This window comes from Microtus ochrogaster, unplaced genomic scaffold (genome assembly GCF_000317375.1).
Source record: "Microtus ochrogaster isolate Prairie Vole_2 unplaced genomic scaffold, MicOch1.0 UNK5, whole genome shotgun sequence".
Classification (NCBI taxonomy): domain Eukaryota; kingdom Metazoa; phylum Chordata; class Mammalia; order Rodentia; family Cricetidae; genus Microtus; species Microtus ochrogaster.
Genome location: NW_004949103.1, coordinates 3,387,770 through 3,407,705, shown reverse-complemented (window position 1 = coordinate 3,407,705; position 19,936 = coordinate 3,387,770). Strand labels below are relative to the sequence as shown.

General features: G+C 47.0%; 1 protein-coding gene across 1 annotated transcript in view; it reads left to right on the top strand.

The window, feature by feature from the left end:
* Stk32b (serine/threonine kinase 32B) overlaps positions 1-19,936 on the top strand; it is a 237,976-nt gene that overhangs the window by 188,288 nt on the left and 29,752 nt on the right. Inside the window, exons 5-6 of the mRNA XM_013353283.2 lie at positions 1,896-1,933; positions 12,965-13,054. Coding sequence (XP_013208737.2) covers positions 1,896-1,933; positions 12,965-13,054 — 128 coding nt within the window. The remainder of the gene's footprint in view (positions 1-1,895; positions 1,934-12,964; positions 13,055-19,936) is intronic.

The following is a 19,936-nucleotide window of genomic DNA, read 5'->3' as shown; positions in this document are numbered from 1 at the left end:
CCTTCTCCTTCTCCTTCTCCTTCTCCTTCTCCTTCTCCTTCTCCTTCTCCTTCTCCTTCTCCTTCTCCTTCTCCTTCTCCTTCTCCTTCTCCTTCTTCTTCTTCTTCTTCTTCTTCTTCTTCTTCTTCTTCTTCTTCTTCAACACATGGAATCCAATTAGAGCTACCCACATGAGTGTGACTGTGAAGCCATACACAGGGCATGGGCATCATTCCAGGGGCCACTTCCCACAAAGAAGAATGGTTCTCCCTTTCTCAGCAGCCACCAACTTCTATTCAATCCTCTGCTTGAGGCACGACATTGGGAGCCCCTTCCCCTCCGCGATGATGATATACAAGCTGCCCAAGTGTAGTATGTCTGAAGACACAATGGGGAAAGTAGTAGATTTCGCTCTGACACCTCCATAGATGCTTGTGTCACCTTCCTGATGCATTTATTTCCCCCTTGAGAGATCTTGCTGGGAGCCACTCTGGGTGGGGACCTAGGGTTTGCTGACCTAATTTTCAGACACTGACACTGGAACCTCTAGCCTGGAAGAGACTGTCCAATGTCGCCGGTCACCCTGCGCATCTCTGCAGGTAGAGCTAATATTTGATCACTTTGGGGCCAGTTACTCTTTATTTCCAAGAAAGCTGTCATTGGTTGTCTCACCAAGGCTGTAACATTAACTCCATAAATGTGTGGGGTATGTGTCTCTGAAATCTATGGTTTTGCTGCTACAGCAAGTTGGGGGGGCTGAAGCTTGTTGTCACAGGCCTGCCCTTCCATCCCCAGGACACTCAAGTTTCATGTGCCCAGGAGTAACTGGTACTGTGCTGGGTTCCCAGATGCACAGATCGGAGAACAATTCCTTGCCCTTACAAAGTGCTTCTTGGTTTAGAGAGGCCCTTTTCTAACATGACAGCATTAAATATCAAAGAGAACTTTCTAGAAACCTACTCCTTTCTAGATTGTACTCTGTGTGGTTCATTTTCCTGAGAAGTTCAGCAGACCCATCCCATGAGGGCCAGATGGTGAATTCTTCAGTCCTTCTTAGATATTAACATTGGTGTGTGTACACGCATGTATGCATGTATGTGTGTGTGCACATGTGTGTGCGTGTGTGTATTTGCGCATATGCACGTGTGTGTGTGTGTGTGTGCGCGCGCGCACGCGTGCACGTGCACGCCCACGTGCAGGAAGGAGGCAAGGTTGGCGTCAAGTACCTCTCTTGATCACTCTACTTTTTTTTTAGTTCGGGATCTCTCCCTCAATCTGGTGCTCATAGATTCCGTTAGACTGGCCAGTGAGCTCCAAGATCTACCTGTGCCCACCACTCCCTAGTGCTGGGGTTGCAGACACCAGCAGGGCACCTGGATTTTATGTGAGTGCTAGGGTTCCTACCTCAGGTCTTCATGCTTGCACAGCAGGCCCCTCACAGACTGAGCCATCTGCCCAGTCTCTTTTGGTTGTTTTTATGGTGTTTTATCTGGCGTCTCTTCTTGTGCCCACAAAGAGACACAGTGGCATCTCTAGGCAAGAAGGCTGAAGGATAGCAGGGTGGAGAAGTACCTCTGCCTGCTGACACGTGGTGCACATTTAATCTACCATCTTTATTATGACAAGAAGAATAATGATTTCAACACACAGGGTGACAGCCTGTTCTGAACATTGCAACCAGCATTGAAAGGCCCAGCTTTAAGAATGTACCAGAACAAAATAGTCAGGCAATCTGCTCAGGAGTCCAGAAAGAAACTCTGACTCCTCAAGGATCCGGTTGTCATAGTTACTTTAGCCCTCTGAGGGGAGGTAAGGAGAGAGACAGAACCCGAGAGTCCCCTCTATCCTGTGACCTGAACTTGTGATGACCCCCAGGCCGGCTGGGAGCTCACCCTCTGCCTGTGTTTCTCTTACAGAGACATCAAACCAGACAACATCTTGCTGGATGAGCATGGTGAGTCAAGGTCCCCTCCCCCATTCGCTAGGGTCCCAGTGCTGTCTGGGGCACGGGAGCAGAACGACGGGTGGGGGAGTGGACCTCGGGTGCTGGAGGAACCACTCACTCTGTTCCAGTCCTGACAAAGGTAAGTTGAGTTGAACTATTAGCAGGCGTCTCCTCTGAAGTCATTGCTGTGTATAAGCCTGCTTGAGATGTCAGGGTACAGGGTACAGGTACTATGAGATTATAGTAACATCCTAAACTTGTGCAGACGTGCAGAGAGTCTGAGGGCAGTGAGGTGCTGGGGGCACTGCCCATCCTTCCCTGCCCCCTTTCTCTGTTCAGGCACACCGAAAGTCAGGTCATAGAAGTAGGTGAAACGAAGCTGAGAAGAGGTGTGCTTGCCTCGACCAGGTCCCCCGGAAGCAGAGTCTTCCAGAAAGAGAGGCCCACATGGTAGCTGCTGAGCCATGACCACTGATGCCATGCTGTTGGAGAGGACCTCTGTGTTCGAACAACTGTCCTGGGGCAGAATCCGGGCAGGACCACCCACCAACTCACTGGAGCTCTTAGGGCTTTCATTCATGAAAACTGCTTTAGAAACTAGCAGGGAAATCTGAGACTGTTGATTGGTCCATAGCTCTGCTGTGATCCCTACAGCCATGCTCGGTCCTCCCAAAGCTGCTGCACAGAGCCGGGAGATGAGTAGGAGGGCCGAGGGGAGTTACTAAGTGAAGGCGGGGTGCTGATGACAGTGGTTGAGGGAGCAGTAGGAAGCACCCTGAAGAACAGCTGAGAAGAAGAGGCTTTATCGTCCAGGCCCACTTGAAGGGTTGGGTCTCTCAGGGCCTCGTTCCCCCATTCAGTGGCTTGAGGTTCATCCTGAGGAGCGTGAGAGTCACTGAAGAATAAATACCAAGTGGAGTTGGAGAGACCAAAGCTACTGCATGGCAAATGGAGCAGTGGGAGCAGATTAGCCCCATGGGACACCAGCATAAGCAGCAAGGGACCTGTCCATCAGAGCCTGACATGCTGACTTGATGTGGCTGCCGTACTAGGCGCGGGGATCTGGAAGCTTCCATCACAGACTTCCGAGATGGCCAGCAGATGCAGGCACTGTCTTCTCCCCGGGTCCTAAGTCATCACTCTGTGTATAACTGTGTCCTATTCTCACGATGACACCAGACAGACTGCATTTGGACCCAACTCACTGGCTTTGCTCTGAGCATTTCAAACATCAAATCTCCAAATCTACTTTGTCTTAAACTACAGAGGCTTGTGATTTAACATATGAACTTAAAGAGTACCACTCAGTTCATCACATCAGACAAAAAAATGGGGATGGGAGCCCTGTATGCCTGCAGGTCTACCTTAAGTCACTGGCTCCATCATTCTTAGAGGCTGCAGGTGCTTGAACTGAAGGCTCTATTTAGCTCCCAGGATTCAGAGGAAATTACCTAGGGTCTCTTGGTTTCCACAATTAACTCAGTGGCAACCTAAGATCTTTCCAGCCAAAGTAGGGGTATGATAACCAACATTCCCAGAATACTGCGTGGATCTAGAAGAAGCCAATAGGTAATTTGGAGGTGGCTTTGATTGACAATTTTATCACTTCTACCCAAATCTCTGGGTTTAGTTTTCAAGTCTGCATCTGCATATAAAAATCACACAAGGGACCGAGGAGATGGCTCAGGAGATAAAGCTCTTGCCAGGCGAAAACAAGAGCTCCATCCCCAGGACCCCCATAAAAATGCTAGGAGAGGTGGTGCACACTTGCTGTGCACAGAGCTGGTGCTGTGAGCTGGAGACAGGTGGACCCCTGGGGCTTGCTGGCCAGCCAGCCTAGGCTAATAGGCAAGATACCAGTGTCTGTTTATCAAAAACACAAGGTAGATGGTGCCTGAACAGCAACCCGTGAGGCTTTCTTCTGATGTCTACACTCATACAGATACATAGGCATGCATAACTGTGTATATATGGTCACCTGCACATGCACAAACACATACACCCATAGGCACACATGCTCATGCACACACATAAACACAAACACACACACACACACACACACACACACACACACACCTAAAGGTTCATGTCCCCACAGTTGACTAGGGATTTCCTGGGACCTCACAGCAAATGAAAGTACCTGGGTCCTGAAGCCTTGGAAACCCAAAATGATGTTCCTCTCAACTCACAGGACAGGTCACCCCTTTTTGAAAAGCACATTAGGAAGCAACTTGTGAAACAGGGAACCCTGTGTTGCTATTCATCTCATTAGGTGTCACCTTGGAGACATGGGAGCTGCATTTCAATGAGATTTTAAAAAAAATCAGTAGATACACACATGAATATTTTATTGATGATGCTCAGATCTGCTCATTCCCCACATTCCAAAGCTCCCAACAGCTTCCCTGCTCCCTCTGGTCTCACAGGGTAGGCTTCAGGTCTCAAGATAAGAGCTGAGGTTTGGAGTCTGAACCAGCAGCCAAGAACAACCATGAGGGTTGGGGAACAAAGCTAAAGGAAGAGAGACATCTGGCAAGAAAAGATGATGGTGGCCTTGCTTAGTGACCAAGAACTCCTACCAGTGGGGACTTGGCAGATGTGGCACAAAGAGGAAGGGCTGTGTCCGTGCTCCTTTATGCAATCAAATTGAGTATCACTCTGCCACATCTCTTTAAAAGCCTAACTAAGGAACAGTCAGCCGGCTTCCGGGTCTTGGGGATGGAAGTACTGCAGGCTGGGCAGGGCTAGTATGGCTGTGAATCTGAAGTCTAGGCGGGTTGCATGCCACTATATAATAAAAGTGGCCGGTTGCTCCTAGGACTAAGGCTCTCTGTCAGCTAATCCACAGTAATAACCTTGGTTGACTGGCTACCTGGGTAACTCAGCTTTGCTTCTCTGCCTCAAACTCTGGAGGGCTCATTCCCCATGGCCTTCTCAAGGCTATTTCAGAAGCAAGGAGAAGGAGAGTTGAGCCCAGACACGCTCAGGTCACACTGACACTGTCTCAGTGCAAGTCATTTCTTTAACTAGCTTGGGTTTTACACACGCCCTGTACAGAGAGGCAGCCTGCCGCGGATAGGTTCTCTTAAAAGTCCTGCATTACTTCACACACAACTGTGTGATGGGAAGAAGCCAAACCCCACAGAATAGAAAGCTCTAGCAGGCAAAGGCATGCTACAGGAACAATCTTCTTTCACCGGAAGCCAAATGAAGCTTTGATAAGCCCGTGCGTGGATTTTGAAGGGCTTTCTTACTTTCCTGCGGTAAATCGTTGTGATCTCCATACGGATAAGCAGCCAGAACACATAAAATCTGTGCAGTGCCCAAGATAGCAGATCTGTGTAGAAGATCAGCAGCCATCCTCCTGCTCCACAGCCCATGCAGAGAGCCTAAAAGCACACCTATTTTTAGCAGCGAGCATTGGGGAGCAGGGGCATCCAGAGCCACGGGCAAGGCTGCTGCCTCTGGTTCTTATCTCTTCGGGCTTTCAGTCACTCCATCTAAAAAGCAACACTGAGCTCTGTCTTGAGCAGGGGGTGGATCCTGAGAGCCAGCTGGCATGAGGGAGATATTTAGGATTGGCATGCCCAGAATTCCAACTAAATGTCTGTGAAAGGTGGCCATGGTACCATCCCTTCCATTCTAGTAAATGGCCTGTTCCTCCACTCTCTGTCTCTGCACCTATCCAGGGGGTCCTTGGAGGCTCAGCACCCACTGTCATGGAATCCAGAGGCAGACCTAGAAGGATCCATGTTTTCAACCCATGGCCGAGAACACTGTCAATCTTTAGGAATGCTGTGCCATCTCTGAAAGCCCAACAAAGACAGGCAGCAGGATGTGCTTGCTGGGCCTGGCACTAAGTTACTCAGCATGATTTATTTTCCCGGCAGGGCCTGGGAATAGAAATGAACAAGGCAGGATTTCTGTTCTCAAAGAGAGGAACAAGGTGACATCCAGAGTGGTGGACAGGAAGATGGAATGAGAATAGAGGGGAGCACGGGTACCCCTAAGAGAGTCCTAGTCCAGGCTTGGCTGGAGTGAATATTGTTCTAACTTCGAGTCATGTGATCAGGTTCTAGTCATAGTATTTTAGATGGGGACTTTCAAAGGTGATTGGATTTAGATGCAGGAAAGACCTGTGGTGGTTTTATTGCAGGCTCATAGATTTGAATGCTTCGTCATCAAGGAGTAGCACTATCTGAGAAAGATTAGGAGGTGTGGGCTCACTGGAGACAGTGTGTCACTGGAGGTAAACTTTGAGGTTTCAAAAGTCCATGCCAGGCCCAGTTCATCTCTCTCTGCCTGTGGATCAGGATGTCACTCTCAACCACTTCTCCAAGACTATGCCCAACTTCCTGTCACCATGATGACAATGGACTAAGTCTCTGAAACTGTAAGCCAGTCCCCAGTTAAATGCTTTCTCTTATGAGAGTTTCCATGGCCATGGTGTCTCTTCACAGCAACTAATAGGACTATGTTTATATAAGGGAATGCAGGGACTAGAATTATCTCTGTGTGTTCTCAAAGCAAGCAAGAAGCTATCTTTAAATCAAGAAAGGGACTATGTTTAGATGTACTATAACATAATCCCTTAGACTAAATAGTTTACAAATCATAGAGGGTTACCACAGCTCTGAAGGATGGAAACCTCAAGATTGGAGACCAACAGAGGTAGTATTTAGTGACGGCTGCTCTGTACCCTGTTGCTGTGCCCTCCACTGGCAGAAGGAAGATGTGAAAAGGGGGTGACTAGTGTAACAACCCTCTTATAATGGCATTCAGCCCACTCACAGGGGCTACCTTGTCCTAATCACCCCTAAAGGCCCCACCTCAAATACACAAGGGATTTGTGTTTTGGAGGTGCTGTGGTTTGAACCCAGAATGTCCTCTGCAGGTTCCTGTGTTTGAGCTCTTGGTTCCCAGTGGGTTGTGCCCTTTGGGAAGGTTGTGGAACCTTCAGGAAGCGGAGAGTTATGAGAGGAAGTGTGTCACTGGGGCGGGCCTTGAGGTTTCACGCCTGGCCCCACTTTCTGTTCCATTTGTGCTTCTGACTGTGGCTGCACTATGAAGAGCCCCAGTCTTCCGCTCCTTCCACCATGCCTTCCCCATTGTGTTGGGTCATAGCCTTCTTAACTTCCCCATTGTGATGGGTCATAGCCTTCTTAACTGTGAGCCAAACTCAAATCTGTAAACAGAGACTGCTCGCTCACTTCTGGCTTCCCAGACCCAAATAATCATACAGAAACTATATTAATTACAACACTGCTTGACCTATTAGCTCAGGATTCTTGTTAACTAACGCTTACATCTTGAATTAACCCATTTCTATTAATCTATGTATCACCATGAGGCTGTGACTTACCAGAAAGTTTCAGGGTGTCTCTCTCCTTCAGCACCTACATGGCATCTCTCTGACTCTGCCTACACACTCTCTCTATCTCTGTTTGGATTTCCCATGTGGCTTTACTTTGCTAAGCTGTTGGCCAAAAGCCCTTTATTCATTGACCAATAAAAGTAACACATCCCACATCGCAAATCTTCCTCTCTAAGTTGCTTCTTGCTAGGCATTTGGTCATAGCAACAAGAAAAATAACTAAGACACAGGGGCACACACATCTAAACCATATTAGTGGCCCTTACCCCAAACCCAATTATGTTGGCACTTGACCTCAGACTTCCATAAATACAAGGATTACACACATGTTACCTAACTCACCCAGTTCCTGGTGTTATGCCACAGTAAGAGAAATGGACCAAGTCATGGAGAAAGCACCCCCAGATTAGTGAGCTTTCCTTTGGACTCAAGTCTATCAGTAGCAGAACTCATGGGCCAGGTTTGGAAGAAGAAAAGGAAGTGCTCCAGGCAGAGGAGGATATAGTAACAAGTCCTCCAGGCAGAGGAAGGAGCAGCAGGAAGTCCTCCAGACAGAGGAGAGAGCAGCAGAAAGTCCTTCATGCAGAGAAAGAGCAACTCATTCCACATGGTGTCAAAAGCTGGGAGACAAGATGGCTCTCTGTACTTTTAGAGAAAGGAGCAAAGTATATCAGAATATAGGATGTGCAAATAAGGCTGGGAGGATTGTTCATTGGCTAACAATACCCTCATTGGAGTCATGCTGACAGGTCCTCCAATGCCTTGGTCTCCTTTAAGTTCTAGGTATTTTCAGTTATGGAAACGAGTTGCCCGATGTTCAGTTACTCTGTGCACATAGTCCATACAGTTCATCCTAGGAAAATTTGCTCAACACTAATTTTCACACCTAAGATCAACCACCAGAGGATGCACAACGGGAAGTCACGACTCATTGATTAGCACACCAGGACAGCAGCAGTGAAAGTCTGCTCTGTGTTGCCCACTGCGCACAAGCTACGGGGCATCTGCTTCCAGGCTGTCCTGAGTCCTCCCACCACACTGGAGAAGTAACTCAGGCCCAGCTGACTGGGCTCTGAGTTGGCAGTGGGAGGGTAACATAGCACGGAACTCCATTTCACTTATACATGCATCTGCTGTGCTGTGGGACCCCAAGAGATCTCATCAGTAAAGGTGCTTGCACGCAAGCCTGGTGACCTGGGTTTGGGCCCAGGGACCCATGTAAACGTCAAAGGAAAGAACCAACTCCACATAGTTGACCTCTACAGTGCATTGTGGTATACACGCCCACACATACAGCATACATATATAGTGATAATAATTATAAATATTTTAAACTAAAGCACAAGGGATATTAATGTCCTCGTCCAGGAGACTTGGAGGCTAGCTGAGGTTGGCTCAGCTGGTGCGTAACCCTGTGTAGCCTACACTGAAAAGGGATTGCATTTTTCCAACTGTTTCCCACTTTCCTTGCATTTGTTCTTGTCCACATTATCCACACATGGCAGGGGCCCAAAGTGACATTCTAAATCCAGCCAAGTTCAACACAGCCTACCCCTGCCCTGTCTTTCCTGAGACATTTCCATCTCATTAACATCAACAAAAACTTTAAAGAAAATGAGCTGACGGGTGTGATCCCAAACCCAACACGTGTGTTATGGTAGGCTGTAGATACAGCTAGGGAGACAGAGGCAAGGGAAACAGCGACAAGTTGGGAGGAGGGCTGCACCCAAGTTGTTTTAGAACAAGTTTAGTGGCTCCAGAGGTTTCTCCCAGGCAGGGAGCTGTGTGCTGACTGTGGCCTGGGGAGGTCCTTCTGGAAGTTCCCTGGTACAAAGTTGTGTCATAAGAAGGTTGTGTCTGAGGTTGTTTATCCTTGGCCTTTGCTAGAAAGATGTCCTAGTAGGAGGGCCCTACACAACAATCTTGTTTTGGCAGAATTATTACCAAAGCTCTTGCTTATCAAGACAATATGCCCGAGGACAGGCTCAACTCTACTTTTTCTGGGTTTGGTAGAGGCAAGTCTGTTTTGATCCTGACTATTTTAACACTCCTTTCCACCCTCCTGCCTCCTTGCTGGCCCCTCATGATTCCTTCTGCCAACAACATCCTTACTTCAGAGATTTAACTGCCTGTCCCCTTCTCCTTCAGGCTGCGCCACACAATCAGTTTCATTTTTTAATTACCCGTATTACTTACTCTTCTTGTTGTTATCACAAAATACCTGGCAAAAGCAACTTAAGAAAAGATGAATTTATTTTGCCCCACAGGGTGAGGTATACAGTCCATCATGGCAGGGAGGTCAAGGTGGCAGGGATGTGAGGCAGCTGGGCACATGGTGCCCACAGCCGAGAGAGAGAGAGAGAGAGAGAGAGAGGGAGAGAGAGAGAGAGAGAGAGAGAGAGAGAGAGAGAGAGAGAGAGAGAGAGAGAGAGAGAGAGAGAGCCGTCAGGTTGCCCATCAGTCTCAGCCATCACACTGAGTTTTAAGGAGAGATGTCCCCATAAACTCACAGCCTTGCATGCCTGGCCCTCAGGGGTGCCGCTGTTTCGAGAGTAAATGAATGCTTTAGGAAATACGGGCTCTCTGGAAGAAGTAAGATCATTGGGGTGAGTTTTGAGGGTTTGCAGTCCTCCTTCCTGCTCTCTTTCTCTCTGTGTTTCCTGTGTACAGTGGGGGTGTGACCCACCAGTTCCCTTCTCCTGCAGGCAGCCATGCCTTCCTCAGTGGACGTTGGTCTGTAAGCCAAATGCACTGGTCCTAATCACAGGAGAAGAGGAGCCACTAATACATCACCCCAACCCAAGTTTAAGGGCATCTCAGCCCCACAGAAAAAGGAATCTGGGCTTATGCAAAGCAAGGGAGCTCTCTGAGCCAGAGTCAGTGGCTGCATCAACTGGGATTGCAGCCCTCACTTGTGACACAGAGCCCACATCCACGGTCCCAAAGCAGGAAAGGCCGCAAGGTTTGTTTTGTTTTGTTTGGAGTTGTCTTTTTTTTAACCCACATAGCTGATGCACAGCGGTGTGAAGGATTTGGACCTGGCTGTGGGCCCATCTGTCTGCCTTCCCCGTGTTCAGTTTGACCATCCTTCTGGCACTGGCTGGCAGCTTCTGCAGTCTTAGGGAGCTGACTCCCTATGTGACACAGGAAAAAGAAACCAGAGAATATCATCAATGGTAACTCCTGAAAAGGAAATACTTTATTCCAGAACCTTCCAGAAAACCCTTCCCTAAATCTCTGTTAGTTCCAAATGGATTATAGACTCAGTTCCTGCAGATCAGGGTAGGGGTATTGAATGATTGGCTCCAGCCACAGCCACTTGCCTTTCTCCTAGAGGATACAGAGATATTATACCCAGACTTGGGTTTTCAACCTCCAAAGCTATGTATGGGTTTATAAGTTACCCAGCTTCAGATATGTGGTTCCAGCAACACAGAGGATAAGGGATTGTGGAAAGACCTGTGAAACATGAATAAGTCAAAAGCCACTTTCAGGATGACTCATGGCAATCACTTCATTAGTATAAGAACACACTGAAGTCCTGAGTTACACGGATATGTGTTTATATAAGCAAAGGGAGAAAGAGTGGAGAAGCTAGCCAATTCAGTGTGGCATTTGGATCACAGAAATAGGAAAGTGTATAAAGGGCAATCAAGGGCTGTGGAGATGCCTGGTGTGGTTGTCTTAAGAGGTCGCTTGTTTGTTTCCCGGCCGCCCAGACTCCCGAAATAACCACATAGAAACTGTATTAATTAAATCACTGCTTGGCCCATTAGCTCTAGCTTCTTATTGGCTAACTTTTACATATTAATTTAACCCATTTCTGTTAACCTGTGTATCACCACGAGGTCATGGCCTACCAGCAAGGTTTTAGCATGTCTGTCTCCAGTGCCTCTCCATGGCTTCTCTTAGACTCCACCCTCTTTCTCCCAGCATTCAGTTTAGTTTTCCCCACCTACCACTTTCTATTCTGCTCCATGCAGGCCCAAGACAGTTTCTTTATTAACCAATGGTATTTACAGCATACAGAGGGGAGTCCCACATCAGGTGGTAAGGTGAATTTGAATCCCCAAAAACTACATGAAACATTTGTGGCCCCAGAATGCATCTGTCATCCCAGTGCCAGGCAGGCAGAGACAGAGGGATGGTGGGAGCTTGCTGGTTAGCCAGTCTAACCAGTCTAGTTAGGGTCAAGAGACTGTCTCTATGAATAAATCAAGACAAATACAAGAAGACTCCCAGTGTTGAGCCCTGGTTTTTAGATACACATGCATACTCGTGTGTGCCACCTTACACATGTGTACAAACATATACAACGCACACATGCCACACATACACACAAAGGAAACTCAGAAATGTCCTGCATTCTTTGACTTATTGTTCTAATGAGCTGGCATTACAGTCAGAATATAAATACTCAAGTTTTTAAAGAGCAGAAGAAATGGAAGAAAGATGACTAAAAGTCTCATTCAAAGACTCCAGAACCTTCTCTGTGGCTGTAGGTATGCCAGGCACAGAGCTACTCAGGTGGGGAAACACAGCAAAGGAAGATGCCTCCCTCACAATGCTCAGGAAGGTGAACTTGCCTGCCTGTCAGTGATAGGGATGAGGAGACAGGAGGGCACTGTTTCCTGATCTTGGCTGGGAGACATGATGTCACCGAAGAATAAGCACAGGTCATCCCAGCTAGGATCAACCTGGTGAAGTCAGCCTCATCCTTGAGAATCCATTAAGTCCTATCTCTCACAGGGAAGTTGGAGTGCTTGTACTAACAGCCCATAGCTCTGCTGCTGGCAGCTGTGTGGTGTGAGTACCACGTTGGGGCCTGGGGCCACCATAGCTTTTTCTGTTCACTGTGGTTGACCACATTGGGCATGCCTCTCACATCCACATCCCCTGGGACTCCTTATACCTGCTCCAGCAGCTGACCTTCATGTGCCTACCAAGCCAGCTCTGCTTGTGCCCTTCCCTGTGTGCAAATGCAAAAAGAGCCATTCACAAGGCGTGGTGACAGAGAAATGTAACTATGTTCAGATTTTCCCTCGGAGCTAGTTTCTTCACATGCCAAATGCCCCAGAGAACAGGCGCTGACCCTGGAGGATTCTCTGCCTTTCCTCTTCCTTTACCGTTCCCTTGACCTACATCCCACATCCCTGCTTCCCCCCCCCCATTTCTCTTAATCTCTTTCTTCTCTCATTTCTTAAACATCTATATCATAGCTTTAGTCTTTTCAAATCCCACCAGCTACCATAACATTATGTTGGCTCAAGAGCTATCTATCCCTTCCACCTCTGGTCCATCAGGTTCACTGCTCAAAGCCCAGAGATCACAGTAAACCACAGCCACGCCCTCCCCACCACAGTCCTTCCCAGATGTCCTGAGTGACAGCCAGGCTGACCTTCCATCTCCAGATCAGTATGTCTTAACACTCTATCCCTCCATGCATGTGTCAGCCTACCCACACATGACATGCGCAGTGATGAACCCTCACTCTAAACCTGAATGCAGAATAGACGCTGTGAGAAGCAGATACTACCTAAGGATGGGCATGCATCCTGGTGTCTGCTTCCTGTGCCTACCATGTAAACCACAGACTGCAGCCTCTGGTCACACGTGGGAGAGCACAGACATCCCTAGCGCTGGCTAACTTTGTTTTCTCTCTGCAGGGCACGTGCACATCACGGACTTCAACATCGCCACAGTTGTGAAAGGAGCGGAGAAGGCTTCCTCCATGGCCGGCACCAAACCCTACATGGGTGAGCATCTTACTCCTGCACATGGGCTTGGGCCTCTGTTTCCCTCTTCTGCCTCCTCAGTGGCCACTTGGTCACTTCCTGCTTCCTACTCAGGGCTCCACTTGCCCCAGAAGCATTCCTGCTCTCTGCACCAAGCAGGCATTTCCATACAGCCTCCCCTGCTCAGCAACCCCTCCTTCCGTGGTTTTCAGAAAAACCTCTTCTGCAACAGGAACAAAACTTTGCCGTCCTTTCCCAATAGAATCCAGTAGCATCGCTGGAATGTCACTGGGCCTCGGTGTGGTGTTGGTCATTCTGCATCTGTATTCCTGGGCACATGTGTGTCTGTCTTTGCTTGATCTCCAGTTTTTTTTTTTTTTCTTGGAGATTCTTGTGGAAGTGTTGTGTACTATTTCAGGTTGCTGCATGAAGGACACCCGTAGGATCTTCTCTGCTTATCTTCAGAATTTGCCGATTTCTTTTTGGTGTCTCTTCATGCCTCGCTTAAAAAAATTTATTTTCAACATCTGGGTGTGCTCATGCTCATGCCAGAGCCTGGGGGTGGAGGTCAGAGAACAACTTCCCAGTCTGTTCTTTCCTTCCACCCTGTCAGTTCTATGACTTGCACTTGAGTCATCGGGTTTGGCATCAAGGCTCTTTACCTGCTGAGCCGTCTCGCCACCCAGTCCTGCCTTTCTATGAGAGCTGTTGGTTTTGTCTGCTTTAAGGCCCTGCTTGTGCCTTATGATGTGGGTTTTATTTCTGAAATGCTTCTCTCTTCATTTCTACTTTCCCCTGGCTTCTTTTGCCTGGTTTCTGGGGGTATTTTATTGTCATTTGTGTTATTCTTTTATGACTTGTGCAGGGGCATGCGGCACTCGGTGGCAGAGCACCTGCTTGTGCTTGAGATTCTGGGTTAGAACCACAGGACAAAGAGAAGGAAAATGGGAAGAAAGGATGGAGGGGAGGTAAGGAAGGAGGGTGGGAGAGAGGGAAGCAGGCAGGCAGAGCTAAGACACTGTGCTTGTTGTGAGTACCCGGTGCTGACCTCCACCCCATCTCTACTTAGACTTTTCCTCCCTCTGCCCACAGCTCTCTGTCCTGCTCCATTGTGTTTCTCCCTTTCACCCCTAAGGGGTGAATATGAACTGTACCCCAGTTGCTGTGTTCAGACACTTGGTCCCCAGCTGGTAGCCCTGTTTCAAGAGACTTTGGAAGTCTGGAAAGTGGGGGCATAGCTGGCGGAGTGGGTCACCTCAGGATCAGACATTGACAGTCATTGCCCAGCTGGCTTCTGGCTTCTGATCCACAGAGATGCCAGCAAGCTACCTCACCCTCCTTCTGCCATAGATGCAGCAGCTCTTGCCACCAGGATGCAGCCATGCCTTCCTCAAGATGACTGAGCTAAACCAACCCTGCCTCTCTTGTCACAGGGAGAAAGGTCATTAATAGTTCACTTAAGTTCACCCACCTCCTTGGCCTCTTCTATACTGAGGCTGGCAAACTTCTGTCACCTCCTCTGCTGTTCTCAGCCAGGCATTGGGCATCGGGGCATACACACCACCCGGCTGGGTCCCTCACTCCCTGCTTTGGGGTTTCTCTCTGATTCTCTATAGAAATCACCACATGGTGTTCTTATCATAAGTGGTGTGTTGTTCCCATGTGACCTGGGGGAATGTGGGGACAACTTAGCTGTAAAGTAAATATTCTCAGGGTTTCTGGTGACACTATTGGCTGTCAGGGTTGGTGTACACATGTGTAGACCCTCAGAATGTAGGCCAAGTCTGGCCGCTCCTGCCGAGAACGTCAGTAGTCAGAAGGCAGAAGCTGGAGCCTCACCAGCACCCCTTTTCAGCCACTATGCTTGTGGTCCTACCGTGTGCATCATTATTGCACTTCATCCTCTGAGTATCCACTGGCAGTTTCTATGACCTTTTCTCATTTTACATACAAGGAGTCTGAGGTCCAGAGAGGTCCTTTAGCCTGCCTGAGGTCACACAGTACTTACTTAGAGAGAGAGCTAGGATTGGAAGCCTTTGGATATGAACCCCATGCTCCTGTCTCTCTACCAAGCTGCTTTGGAACACTGAATCCTACCAAAATGCTGTTCTTTCTCAGACAGGAGTCAGTGTATTATCACCGCTGTATGTAAGATTCGGGGATTCTGGTGTCCTGATTAGAGAAGCCTTGGGCCTGAATTAATGAGCAAACGCACTGAAGGGAAGTTCATGGGCTTCAGCAGGTGACTTCTCAATGGCTGCATTTTCAGGGGCTATGGGGCGCACAGTGGCATCCATAGATTTCGGGCTTGTGGGGGAGGGGTCTTATTAAACCCCACCCCTATATTTCAAGGCTTGTTGCTTCCACTCATCTGAACTGTTGGCTTCCAGGGCCTGGTAACAAGTTCCCAGACGCTCCAAGCACGGCTCCAGAGCAGGCTGATGAGGAAGGTCCCAGAAGGCTATACACAAACATTTCTCTAGAAGAGATAAATGCCCAGAACTAAATTTTCATTTCCTCAAAGAGAAGATGGGGTTCCCCCTTGGTCGGAAGAAGCCTCTGTATGATGTATCAGAGTAGAAGTCAGAAATGCCCCAGCTGAGGCAGAATGAAAAGGTGACACTCTCTCAGGAGTGTGAAGCGGGTGTGAAGTTCTGAGGGTGACACAGGGTGACAAATGATGCACTGGTCCTTAGTGCTCAGGCCTGGGGGAGCAGAGATGTGCCGGTGTTGTGACATGGAGATCATGGTCAGAGACACAGGGAGAAGCAACAGCTCCTGGGGAGTGGAGAAGGTAGCCTCTGCATGGGCAGTTTCAGATGGGTTCTGTAGAAGGTGACACAGGGCATGTTCTCATTGGATAAAGATGGGGAAAGGAACCAAGGCTGAGGAAACAGCCGGTGTCAAAGCACAGAGGAGTAAAACAGCACTGCAAGCTGGGAGAGCCTGAGAATCGGAGAGGGGGCAGATCAAAGCCACAGGTGACCTGGAAGGAGCATCGGGGCTAGGGATGATGGAGATAGGCTCACTGAAAGTCTGGCTCCCCGTGGGTAAACTGAGTAAGTGGCGACTCCCTGTATCTAACAAAATGCACATCAAATGCCTCTTGAGATAAGCTTAGGGAAACGCTAACTGGCAAACCGCCAGCCGGTCTTAGCTTCCTGCTCTGGAAAACTGTGGTAGGTGATAGGTGCAGTATGCCTCAGCAAGTGTCTGGGACAGGTTTCTATTGCTGTGACAAAGCATCATAACCAATGCAACTTATAAAAATAAAGTATTTCATTTGGGACTCACGGTTGAAGAGGATTAGATTCCATGACCATCATGGCAGTGAGGATGCCAGCAGGCAGGCAGGCAGTAGTTGAAAGCTCACACCTTGATCCACAAGCACAAGGCAGAGAGAGAACTGACTGCAAACGGTATGGACTTTTGAAGCCTCAACGCCTACCCAGTGACATACCTCTCTCCAACAAGGTCACACTTCCTAACCCTTTCCAGTTCTACCAAGTGGGAACCAAGCACCCAAATACATGAACCAAATTGTGTGTGTGTGTGTAGGTGTGGGGGGGTGATTCTCATTCAAACCAGCACAGTGGGTATTGCTGGGGATCTCATGGCACAACTGTGGAAAGTATACAATGTTATACCTGAAAGGTGGCCAGCACCAGTGTCTAGAAGCTGTCATTGCTGTTAGCAGTGTTATTACCTACATGGTTTCCTGGGCTAAGGGCTATGGCCAGAACCTATGCTAAGTGCTTGAGGCCAGAGCTGAGCTCACATTTTCCTGCTTTTGGAGCTCACAGTTGAGTGGCAGAAGCAGGCCCTACAGACATCTCAACCTATCTCTGGTGAGAATACTGGGAGACAAGGCTACCACACACTTGGTCCTTGCCTCTGCTGATTCCTGGCCCTAAGGAGGTGGTGGTGGAAAAATCTGGGTATTGTGGGAGGTCACTGCAGCCATGCGTGCACTCTCTCAGGAGAAATGACTAATTTTAAGGAGAGTGCAGGTGGCTCCTCTGTGTGTCAGAGAAGGTTGCGGATACTAGGTAGCACATGGGATATCGTCCCCATCTTTTAAAGTAACTGCATTTAAACTCTTTGTATATATGTATATGTGTATATTTTAGAAAGCTTCTACTGTAGTAGGTTTCCATGTGGCTTATTTTTATTATGTGTAGAGTGAGTGTGTATGCGTGCACATGTGCATGTGTGTAGTGTGTAGTATGTGTGTGTACAGGTACCCGAAGAAGGCATGAGATCCCTGAAATGGCAGGTGGTTGTGAGCTTCCAGGTGTAGATGCTTCAGTCCTTTGAGCAGCAGAAGGCTCAGAGTCAATTTTCCAGCCTCCTTAAGAACCAGATTCTTAATCAGCGCTTAGTCATTAACAGTTAAAGATAGACAATTGATTCTTGTGTTTATGTTGTATCGTGTGACTGTGATACACTCACCTCTTGAGTTTTGGCAGTTCTTCTACAGTGAATTCTTTGGGATTTCTGCTTATGCACTCATGTTTGAAGATAGGACTTTTCTCCCACATGGCCACTGAGTGTGCTTTCAAGAATGTGTGTGCTCACAGCGCCTGTCAGATGGGAAGCTTTGCCTTGACCCTGACCTTAGCCGGATGCTGTCTCCTGTTCCTCCGCCCACTCTGATGCCCACCCAAGGATTCATATTTCTCTTTCTCAGCATAAAGAATTACCATCTATTCCAAGTGGGTTTTTTCATTCATAAATGCATATTTAATTGTGCCAAAGAGATTTTCTAGATCTTTTGAGATAATCTGGTTTCTCTTCTATATTCTACTGAAGGTCATTGGTGGATTTTGTAACATGTACATCTCAACCTTCCCAGAAGCAGTCTTGTTGGTAATGATGTGTTAGCCTCCTTATGCAGGGCTGGAATCCTTGTGCTAATATTTTGTTTACAATATTTGCATCTCATTTATGAAGAGTCTTTATCTATCTTTTCATTTCCTAATGACAACCCCATGTGGTTTGAATAGCAGAGTATTCCTGGCAGCATAAGTTGAAGAGAAATCACTTTCTTTCTCTCTTGCTTTTTGGGACAGGGGGTACGGAAGGAAAAGTGTGTGGAATTGTTACTCATTTGTGAATTTGATAAAATTGAAAAATATGATTGAACCCAATATTGTTTCCTATGAAGAAAACTTTGCAACTATAAATATGATTTCTAAAAAATTAGCAAATAGTCTATGATAACAATAGTTTATGTTTTTCAGAGAATTCATGTATTATGTCTAACTTCAGATTCTTGGGTATCCACACATGAGAAACATCCCCTCACCTGTTTAGTGGTTTGGGTTCTGCAGAGACAGCTCTTCTTTCATTCTAAAATTGGTATTTTGTACTTTCTCTCTGTTTTGTGGGTTTTTTTTTTTGCTATTCTGATTTTAGGCTAATAAAATCATTGATTTTTTTTAAGTGCCAGTTTTTATCTTAATTGTCTTTTCTATTATTTTCCTATTTTCTGTCACATCAATTTTCCTCTTATCTTTATTACCTCCTCTTCTTACGTCAGTTGCCTTGTTGATCTTAGTCCAGTTGCAGACTGTGGGGGTTCAAATAACTGACTTGAGACTCATCTTCCTTGCAACATGAGAATTACATATGGGAAACAAACTCTAGTTCTATCCAAGGCCCCATAATTTTTGACGTATTATGGCACATTCTTTTATGAACATTTCCAACAAAATTTAGGAATTTTACATATGATCTTAATGTTGATGCCCAGCTTCAGTCTCTAATGATCAAATACTCTGTATAGCATGACCAGGGGTATGACTCAATTGAAGGCCGTCATCTACCCTTTTCTTCTCTCATCCCTTTTGATTTCTATCCCTTTGTAGGCTCACTCTTACCTTGGTGTTTACACTTTAAATAGCAAGTGTAGAGAGCACCTTTACAACACTAAACAGAGATTGTTTTGAAATTTGGCATATGAATCTCATAAAAGGGGACTGGAGAGACGGCTCAGTGGTTAGGATTGCATACTGCCCTTCCTAAAGAGCTGAGTCAGTCCCAGCACCCACAGTAGACAAACCACAACCACCTGTAACTCCAATTCCAAGGGATCTGATGCCCTCTTCTGGCCTTTGGAGGCCAGGACTGCCCTCGGGTGCACATACCCACACAGAGACACACATACATAATTCATAAATAAAAATAAACCCTTTAAAGAAATCTCACAAGAACATATTAGCAAATCCTCCCACCCATCCTGTTTCACTTGCTCTAAACTTTGCCATTTGTCGGTATTGTCTTTGCTTCTGATTGTCAATGGCATTGTACAGTCATCAAAATGAAGAGTAAAATTTTTATCTGCCTTCCGTGTTCTGTTGCCAGCATTTATTATTTCTTTGTGTAGTTTTCTATCTGATATCATGTACTTTGAAGAAATTCTTATGATCAATCTTAATGAAAATCTACAGGCAATAAATTCTTCCTTCAAAAAGCATTTATTACAAAATTATTATACTTTGAAGAGATAGCTTAAAAGGATATCCCGAGTACCCAGTGCCAGATTAACAGCTTTTTTTCTCTTGAAGAATTAACTGTAGTACCCCATCTCTGCTGACGGCCATAATTTGCCTCCTATCTTCCTTGCTCTGAAAGTATTATGTCTGTCTTTTTTGAGCTGCATCTGAGACTTTCCTCCAATCATTGGCCACTGGTCATCCCTGTAATATACTGGAAGTGTGAGTTTTGTTTACATTGTGTCTATTTATTCCGATGTTCTCTGCGTTTCTTGAATACCTGATTTGATGACTCATCATTCTGGGAAAACTCTTTTTTTATCTATTTATTTTATCTATGCATGTGTGTGTCATATGAAGCAATGGTTCCTCTCCTAACCTCCATACCTCCATATGACCCCATCGT